The sequence below is a fragment of the Convolutriloba macropyga genome, chromosome 7 (genome assembly GCF_964194025.1).
Source record: "Convolutriloba macropyga chromosome 7, txConMacr16.3, whole genome shotgun sequence".
NCBI classification, from domain to species: domain Eukaryota; kingdom Metazoa; phylum Xenacoelomorpha; order Acoela; family Convolutidae; genus Convolutriloba; species Convolutriloba macropyga.
The window spans coordinates 71126888-71137168 of NC_134474.1; the positions used below are offsets into that span (position 1 = coordinate 71126888).

At 37.8% G+C, this 10281-nt stretch overlaps 1 protein-coding gene across 1 annotated transcript; it reads left to right on the forward strand.

The window, feature by feature from the left end:
* The first annotated feature begins 1535 nt into the window (after positions 1-1535).
* LOC142342500 (uncharacterized) lies at positions 1536-8088 on the forward strand. Its single transcript, XM_075393847.1, has 2 exons — positions 1536-1802; positions 7073-8088. Exons 1-2 carry the CDS (start codon positions 1554-1556, stop codon positions 7622-7624), a joined length of 801 nt encoding a protein of 266 aa, XP_075249962.1. The 5' UTR covers positions 1536-1553; the 3' UTR covers positions 7625-8088.
* Positions 8089-10281: the final 2193 nt, after the last annotated feature.

Genomic DNA, 10281 nt, shown 5'->3' on the forward strand with positions numbered 1-10281 from the left:
TACCTACTGAAGCTATCTTTATATATATTTATGATGTTTGGATATTTTACTACTGCCGGAGTTTATAAATGTATTTATTGTCCTATATACACTTATAATTATAAGTGTATATAGGAGTTGACCCCGAGATGAGCGACTACCCTTTAAGTTGAGGAAATTCCTCAATTGATGCTTTAATTTTTGGTATATTTATGTTCCCAGGCAGAGAGAGTATGCAACAGAAAAATTGGCTATATCCAGTTTGAACTAAATGACCATAGAATTTGGTTTTTTGTTTATTTTTTTAATTATTTTGTTTCTACAATACCTAATCAGAAAAGATATCACCGCTACTTAGTAGCTTTGTCACAAATTGGGGGTGTCATCACTAAAAGCCCAGTCGTGCAACAGGCTAGGACAGAGAATTGAAGAGAGGACTGAAGAAAACGATCACACCATAAAATATCAAATAAATTCAACAAAAAATTAAAATTGAAAGCTTGTAAAGAAAAAAAGGATTCATTTTAACAGTTTTAAATTTGCTATAACATTTCAACAAACTTTACTGTGAAAACCTATTCAAATTTTGGAAAATTTCGAAAATATAAATAGATAATCAAGACATGTTACTGCATATTACACGTCATGTACGCATATCAAGACACGTTATGTATGCATATGTTCAGTCCCGTAAAGTTGCAACGCTATCGAACGTTGGAAAGGTCAAAAAGTACGCCTACTTTTCGAACGTTCGCTTGCGTTGCAACTTTATGGGACTTACTATATTTGTAAATATTTGTGGCCGGGCAATTGGCCGACATACCAATTAGCCGACAAACCTTTTAGCCGACACTAGCTAATATAGCTACTCGAAAACCACAGTTAGTGATAATTACCCGGCCACTAATTGGGTAACGTAGCGTCGCTTAGTTGTAAAACAAACAAACGAAGCGGCCCGTGGGACTTGATATGAATCTATCACAACGGAACAAATTATTACGGCCGAACATAATTAAGTCGACGCTTCCAATAACACTATTCAAATTATACACTTCCGATTTCGGTCATTTTCACGTCGTCCTGATGAAATCTGTCGGTCAATTGGCGTGTCTTCTAATTTGTGTGTCGGCTAATACCCCTAGCACCATAAACATTTATCAAGTTTTTAATTCCTGGCTAAGGAAGTTATTGCGAAAACGTCTGAGGAATTCAACAATTTCATATCTACTTTAACTCTTTTTTTTAGCAAAATTCAATAATTAAAATTAAAAAAAAATTGTTAACGAAATCGAGAGTGGGTGGACAAAACAGATCCAAATGCATTTTCTCCCATTGTTTTAGTATAATTGAACATGAGTTTTGTCAAAGATTGCTTGAGCACCAGGAAAAATTGGTTCTTTCCTATTATACCTCCCACGCCACATTAAACTATAGCCCCCATTATGGTATATTTACCATGATGAGGGGTTGTTAGTTTATCGGACCACTAAGCTGGGGGGGGGGGGCTATAAGGGGAAAGACCCGAAAATTTATAGGGGAATCTTTAATTTTAGATTTTGAATATAAATTCAGCAATGTCTGTACTAACTGCTCCTAGCAGCACGAGTGCTTTTAATGCAGTCCAAAATCGGATGTCTGGAAGCATTTGGAAATCAAATGACATCAAACCTGCTGGGCAGATGCAACGCAAACGTCGAAATGCGCCTAATCAGACGATTGCAAAAGTTCCAAAGTACCAGGACACCATGTCGACATTGGCCGCTTATATGCCTATCAAGGAGAAAATGAATATCCAGTTAAATGATTTGTATACCAAACAAGAGGTAAATTTTTGAAGCATTAGATCAAGCATACGTGTATGAGTGGACATAACTCGACTGCAACTAATTTCAATTTGTACAAGGGCCTTAAAAGTAAATTGCATGTTTAGTGCCAAGCATTTGGCGAGTTCACCGCATTTGCTTGATTAGTTTCCCTGTAATTTACTTTTGCCCTTGCTCTTTTTTAGCAAACTTACAATTTCTTCGACGCTTTACCATAACTCAGAGAACTCTATAACCGAGTATGTGCTTTTGTGTCAAAATTGGGAAAATATATGTTGGGTTGCTTGGGAATTTCTCTGGTCAATTACGGCCGTTGAGAATAAGCTTGATATTGTCGGATCTCAGGTTCTCGAGACTGCAAAATCAACAACTGAATAGTAAAAGGATAATTTATGAAAACATGAAAAACGTATTCAGTTGCTTCGAACGAAGTTAGAAGAAACTATTGACTGGGATTTGGAAAAGTTAATTGTAATTGCATTAATTGGCAATTGATTGATTGCAGTAATTGATCGCTTACTCTATTTTAATTGCAGTAATTGATTGGAACGACACAATTAATTGTCCAACAATTGGCAAAAATTGACCAGCATTTTGGCAGGTCGCAAACCCGCTACTAGAGATCCCAGAGCACAAACTTCTGTCAGAGATCGCATGTAAGTTGGCAGATTTGGGTGTTGTTTTCGTTGTTGATTAGAAATTGAATAATTCTGATATTATAACCATTCGCGTACAGTTTTGAGTAAATCAAGGCGAAATTGTTTAAATCTACGAAAAAAATATTCGATAGAACATCAAATTTAATTCATCAATAATTGCAATTATTGCAATAATTGATTTTTGTTTTGCCAATTAAATAAATTGATGGCTCCTCTTTTTGTCTAGCCAATTAATTGCAATTAATTTTTCCAAATCCTTGACTATTGTAAACGTATGTCGCTTTCAATACAAGTGCAAGTGACATTTCTCCGCTTTTAATCTAGAAAATTGTATATTTTTCAAGTGACTTCTTCACGCTTGCCTTGATTTTGGCGTGATGTAAGTTTTTTCAGTATTTTATCAGACCCCCCTTTTCATATTTGCAACTCTAAAAGGTCTAGGCTACCCCTTGAATTACGTGGCCCCGCCAGTTGTTCGAGAGCAATTCGTCCGACGTTATTCGGATCATGTTCAAGTGCTCTCAAACGAAGTTTGTAGCAATTTGTCCTGTTGGTCTTTTTTTAATGCGACTTTTTGCTTGAACAATTTTTCATCTGACCCATTTGACTATTCGTCCTCCGAACCGGGATATACAGGTAACGCCCAGCGGGTATTAAGTTCTCTTAGAGCCTTTCAGCTCACTAGTCTCCAAATATAAGGTTCACAGAAACTGTTTGGGAGACTTATACTTATGGCGTGAAGGGCGGGCGCCCAGCGGGTATTAAGTTCTCTTAGAAACTTTTGGCGACTTATGTTGTGAAGGGCGGTTATTTGAAAATTGACCCCCTCATCCCCAAACCCAGCGGGTATTAAGTTCTCTTAGAGACTTTTGGCGACTTAAACTTATGGTGTGAAGGGCGGTTATTTGAAAATTGACCCCCGCATCCCCAAACCCCCCTACCCCAATCACAACCCCTGAATATCGTTCGAGCCGCAAGGACCCAGTGCAGGCAAAGATCCCCTCCCACCAGCCCTGTCCTCCCATCCTGTCCCCCAGCCCCCGCTGAGCTCACCTCCTTCTACTTAAGCTAAAGCTGGACTCACTAGACTCTGGCTAGCAACTGACGAAGCCAACCGCTCGGAGATCGTTTAAGAGCAATTCGCCCGACGTTAGTCGGTAATGTTTTATTCCTTCGAACGGTTCATGTTCAATTCAACCAATTTGCAGTTGCATTGTCAAGATGAACCCAAAGTTGCAAATTTAATCAGTGCTTGATGGGACAATAGCTATTGTGCTTGTCAGTTTCAATGACTTAGAACGTTGGCACAGATGAAAAAATCAATAAATTTTCTCGATTTAAGCAATTGAAAAAAGCTATTTCATTATTAATCATTGCCAACGTTAAGGATGACTTGAAAAGACATTGCTGCATTTATCAAAAATTTGAGTTAAGTTCACGGCGCCAAAAAGTGGCTAAAAATAATTGCAATTTGGAGAAAAATAACTTGCGAAAAAATCTACAAAATGTCATTTTGTATCACTCTGCCACTGATAGTGGACGTACAAATACTTATTGTTTTAAGAAGAGCCTGAATTTGGTTCTCATGGTCATTTCCGATAAATTAGACAAAATTGGGCTGATGTTGCTTAAGTTTTTTGAAAAATCTGCGAAAATTTTTGCATAAACAGTCGATGAAACCGATTCTTATAAATTTCATCTAGAAATGTAAAACTGATACAATTATGGAAATGTTTCCATGCATTAGACCTGTTTGCGGGCATTGGACTTTAACAATTGCTTAGTTTTTAATATGTGGTAATTTGACCGGCTGGTAATATTAATTGTGAATAAGTCACTTCGAGAATATTTGACCCCATATGAGTCCCTCCTACCTATCTAACCTATCCCCCAATACCTGCCTACGCCCCCTCCCATTGACCCACATTCTTAACTAAAAATTGGTTTCCAAGTATTTATTGCAATGTTCGTATTTCTTGTGATATTTCTGAAATAGGCAGGGTTCATTGAAAGTTTATTGCATGAGTTCTTCTGGCTGTTTTTTCGCTAAATTTTTGTTCGAGCGTTTTGACTTTTGCGACCTTGATTTTATCATTTTGCGTGATCTAAATGTCACAAAAGGCAGCAGCTGAACTCAATTTGCGTGAGTTTACTAAAAGTCAAAGATAAGTGCGCCGAAAGTGGTGTCATTAACTGCTCTCAAACGAAGTTTGCAGCAATTATATTAGCCCTGTTAGTCTTTTTTAATGCAATTTTTCGCTGGAACGATTTGTCTGACCCATTTGACTTTTCGTCCTCAGGAACGGAATAAATAGGTAGCGACCAGCGGGCATTGGTCTCTTAGATCCTTTCAACATCCTAGTCACCAAGTATGCGATTCTCAGAAACCGTTTTGGAGACTTGTACTAATGGTGTGAAAGGCTGATCTTAGAAAATACCCCCTCCGCCCCACAACAGCCCCCCTCACTTAACCGTCCCCCAATCCCCAGCCCTGCACATCGGTCAGGTGATAAGGCCCCCATGCAGCCAAAGAACCTCCAACCGTTGACCCACCCCCAGACCACCGCTGCGCTCACCTCACGCCCCTTCAATTAAGCTAAAGCTAGCCTGACAACCGTGGCTAGCTACCATTTGAGCAAGTCGCCCGACGTTAGTCGGTTATTTATATTTTGTTGTTTAGTTTTTTCTTCCGGTTATAGGGGTATCTAATGACGCTTAGAAATCTCCCTCATTTGAAGCCCACTGTGTGACCCCCCCCCCCCCCCAGCTGAAGCAGGCTGCAATAGATTCCAGCTCTCACTAGTGGATCTAGTTTCGGACCCCCAGTGTTTTTTGACCCTTAGTTACATTATTATATGGCACGTTGTGTAAAAATAATGCGTGCAACTGGGGTTCATAAAACATATGTTCCCACGATGAAGCTGGGGGGGGGGGGGAGGAGGGGGGAACAGAATAGATATCCCCACTATCAATTCTTCCAAAGTCAGTCGGTTATGGTTGATTGCTCTCGAACGTTTGTGATAATTATTCGGGCCCTTATAGTCTGTTTATGCAATTCGTCAATTGCCCCCAAAAAGAAGTTTCTATAGCATGTTATAGTATGTTAGTCTTGCTGGTATTTTTTACTTGAACGATTTTTCGTGTGACGCATTTGACTTTTCGTCCTTAAAAACGGGATAAACAGGTAGCGCCCAGCGGGCATTAAGTTTCATTAGAGGCCCTTAGCCGCTTTTAGTAGTCCTTTAAGTGCTTAATGGTCTGAAGCTACTGTGAAGGGCGTAATTTAAGGTTAAAATGTCATTTTTAGTAGTTTTTGATCCCAAAATGTTTCAATTTTTCGTGTTTTTATTTTTTATAATTGTTGGACCAATCTAAAATTGATTGGTAAAGGTCTTTTGCAAGACATATGTACTTTTTACGGTTTGATAATCAGCTGCTTCATAGTTTCTAGAATTAATAGAACGGTTATGAATATTTTAATGACACGACTTTAAGCAAATTTTATAAAAATTTGAATTTTCAAATTTTCGGAAAACTTATGTTCCAAGCTTATGGCGCTTTAAGCCAGTGGAACTGTTTAAGGCTTGAATTAGAGATACTGTATAGTTTCTTTGAGACAATGAAATGGTTTTGAAGATATTAGTATCACAATTTTTAGCAAGATTTTTGTTAAAATTTGCGATTGTTTTAAATTTTTCGATTATTTGTTCTTTTCTGAGTTTAACGATCATTACTGGCCAACTTGCAGATGGGTTACATGACATAACTGAGAGACAAAAAGTGATTTTGGATTGTTACTGAAATCTGGAAACTTTTATATTTGCGCTTTTATGATTTAATTACTAACATTTTATGAGTTACTAACAGTTTTTTTTATGATTTAATTACTAACAAGGCGCGAAAACGAAGTTGCAGAGTTGAATCTAATAAAAAATGTTCCTAGCCCCCCCCCCCTCTCTCTCTCTCTGTCGGTTGCGTTTCTGTCCTCTTGTTCACGTTTTGATCTCTCACTCTATCTCTTAACTGTTTTGTTGATGCCGCAAATCAGGTGCTGTTATGTGGCGTGATGTCATCTATTACCCTCAATATTGCTGAATTAGTGGAAATGTTATATCGTAAATGACTTACTAGTACTTTTTAGGAAATTGTTAATTGCTCCCAAACGAAGTTTGATCCTGTTTTTCTTTATGCTATTTTTCGCTTGACCGCTTTTTCGTCTGACGCATTTGAATTTTCGTCCTCAAAAACGGGATAGACAGGTAGCGCCCAGCGAGTTGGGTCTTTCTGTAAGAACCTCCCTTTCGCCCAGCTCCTTTCTTAGAGGTTGACCCACAAACCCCCCCCCCCCGCCGCCCATTTTGACTCCCCGGTTATTCGTTTTTTACCAGAAACATCAGGTTCTTAATCGATGTTTTGCATTCAAATTAACTTTCCAAATTATACACTCGTCAGGTAGGTTTTGCAGATGCACGTTTTTTGACTAGGAAGACATTTCTAGAAGATAAAATCAAATGAGGAATAACAGAGGATCTTAAAGTATTTAAAACCAAGTCGATCGTAGCTTTTCTCTATTTTATGTTTCAATTTTTCTTAGCTTCAAAGTATTTGCAGGTGCAGCAACATGGGAGGAATGCGAGCTCCTTGTGCTCTGTGGAGGAACTGAAAATGTTGCTAGATGAAAATATGAGGCTTAGAATCGAGAACGAACAGCTGAGAGCGAAGTTAGCCAAAATTCCTGTTAAGTCTCGTTTGGGTATTGGGCCGAACGAGGAGAATGTGGAAGATACTGGTACCCCTGAGAAAGCGCTACCCGCTGATCGCTATGCTGAGTTTGTAAAAGAGCAGCCTAGTGTAACTCCAAGACAAGCTGCTATGGAAGAACTAAGCTCACTAAAAGCAGCTAACAAAGAGGAACTGTCGTTCTCCTTCAAAAGATGCGAAACTCAACTATCAAGTGATAATTTCTCGCTCTGCCACATCAAAATCAAGAGTTACCCCTGTGCAATGAACTTTTACGGTAAAGGCGAGAGCAAGCAAGATGCCCAAATAGCATCGGCTACCTTGGCGGTCGACTTCGTCAAGCGTCTAATTAACGGCGAAAAGTTGATCCCATACCACTGTTCTCCAATCACGTTGCTGTTCATGTTAATGACAACTCAATGACAACTCAAAACAAGATAGAAAAACCGTCTGAGTGCATGACGTGTGAGAAAGATGAATCTTCGGGGTTCCAGCGAGCAACTGTGAAGATCAAAGATTATGAAGGAGTGGAACACGGGCGTTCTAAGAAGGAAGCAAAAGACGCAGTCGCATTGAAATGCTTGAAGGATCAGTATGGATACGTGCCCGCAAACTGAGCTCGGTCATTTAATTGAGCGACTGCTTAACTAACCCATGTGCTACGACAGTAGATAGAATGACAGAAAATGCAAAACAGAAATTGAGACAGTAAATCGAAAAATAAATTTGTTAAATTCGGAATCCCCAATTTTTTGAGAGCTATTTGAAAGGTTTTGATAATGTCATCAGATCATACTGGCTGCACAGATATGACCGTACTATGCGAGGCTTGCCAATCTTGTTAAGTTTTTAAATAGTACTTAATAGGGCAACGAGAAACAGAAAAAGGAGAGCTACTGTTAATGCACTGCAGATTGATAGTCTAACGCTGCTCCGGTGTATTACGCAGAAAAAATTATTTTGATTAGAATAGATTTATCGATTTACTTTGGTTGGCACGATTTTTCTGTTTTCAATATAAAGTTCTTTTGATCTACTGTTCTGGTTACGGGTGATCGATTGTGCGTTTTGGCCTACAGCACTGTAAGTGTTGAGACAATAAAAAAAACTGTAAATTTTGGTGTATCTGTTTGTAGTTCAAGAACCCTTTTGCATATGGCAGTTGTTTCTCGGGAGTGTTGACCCCCTGAGCAATCCATTTTTCTGTACATCAGAGCTTTTTATGTGAACAGGTCAAGTTTTGTTCTTATAAATAATTTAAGTCGTTATAAATACGTTAAGCGGTCAAAAATATAATATACATTAGAATTTGATCATACATAGCATTATTTTGAAAACTTCTCTAATTGTTTTCAACCTAGTTGTTGTTTGGATACATCAATGCAATCATCATATTCGTGAAAGCAATATCGTATACATCATAATTCAGTATTTAAATATAGACTTCAAAATAATGTTTGCATTGCTATTAACGTTCAGAAACAACTTTGATGTTTGCTTTCGGGATTGAAAATGTTTACTTCAACCTATTTTGACCACCATTGAAAATATTGATTATTCTGAGATCAGCGTAACTCTTGAAATCTCGTGATGAGATAACCGTGCGCAGTATAGGTTCATTACTTAGTGGTTTTGTCTTCACTCATGCAGTTGTTAGTTTATTCACTGGAATATGTTTATCAATTTAGACCAATAGTAATAAAAAGGGGGACATGCCGCGTTATACAAAAAAGGTCCTGACATATTTGTGCCGTAACTTTTATTCACACTGGGATTCGAACCTACACCTAAAAAAATTTGAAATGTGTGGTATACACTCGAAATTGAAAAACGTGTTTTTTTTTCAATTTTGGGTGTCAAGAACATCTACGCAATACCCAATGTGCCATAATACCCAAGTTTACTCCCATTATTAGAATGAGTTATAATTACCGAAATGCGATAGTGCTTACGATTATGAGGAAAAAATCGCCTGGCAAATTATCAAGCCTATCTTTGTGATAGAGAATGACAGATTTCATGGCAGTGCTGTATTATATATCTCCAATTGAATTGGAACGAATTTCATATCAATATATCCTGTTGAGATCAATGTATTCTAATTGTGCTCGTATGCTATCATCAAAAATTGGTTCTAATTTAAAAAAATTTACTCGTTTCTGGTTTATGAATGTACATTAATATTCCTATCCGTATTCAAAATTTAAAATGTTTTGTCTTCTGATTTTAAAATGTTTTGTCGACTGGAGTTCTTTCGAGCACTTGTAATGTAACTGAGTCTAAATTATATATCGAAATATAGGGCTATAAAAGCATAAATGTTAAAACATTATTATTATCGATCCGTTTCAATTCAGGAGCAAAAATGATTAGCCTGCAGCAAACAGAAAGCAACGAAAATGCTTTATAATGACGAAAAACAATTTTCTGTTCTTACCCTTATTTTACGGTTAAAAATCAGGTTTGCAAGTCGTACAACGCTTTTTCGTTACAGCAAAAAATCTTATCGCTCTCGAACGAAGTTTGAGACAATAATTGTACACGTGTCATTGAAAAATTTTTGTTTGACCAGTTTTTTCTCTTTTGTTACATAACATTCTTTGCTTTCTTGAGTGACTCTTTCTCGCTTGATTTTTGCCTGACTTAAATTGCGCTTATTCAAAAATTGTCTCGCTCAAACAAAAAGGGTTGTCAGATAAGCAATCAGAAAGGGCTGACGGCCGAGTGGTTAATGCCTCAGTCGAGAACTTCGGAGGTCGCTGGTTGAAATCCCTCCATAGTGTTTTGTTGCACCCATAAATATTTATCTAGGCTACAGGACCATGTGAACTAAATTTCACCGTCTGTTGTTTGAGAGCAATTTGCCCGAGGCTATTCGGTTTGTTATATATTTTTTGCTCTATACTTGGCTTGAATTGATTAAGTTTAAATGATAGCCGCCCTCATCTTAGCCGGCTCCTGTAGCAGACCTATATTTTCTAAATACAGGGAATTTGAATCGCAATGTACTGAAACTGAATTTTTTCCAGTGGACAATTTTACACGTAGTTCAGATAGTATACAATCTGAAAATGAACATG

What these genes read in the sequence shown, in the direction of transcription:
- LOC142342500 (XM_075393847.1), top strand. Translation starts at nt 1,554, where the DNA reads ATGTCTGTACTAACTGCTCCTAGCAGCACGAGTGCTTTTAATGCAGTC. An exon ending in ATTTGTATACCAAACAAGAG is followed by an intron (nt 1,803 to 7,072) that starts GTAAATTTTTGA and finishes AAGTATTTGCAG; the next exon opens with GTGCAGCAACATGGGAGGAA.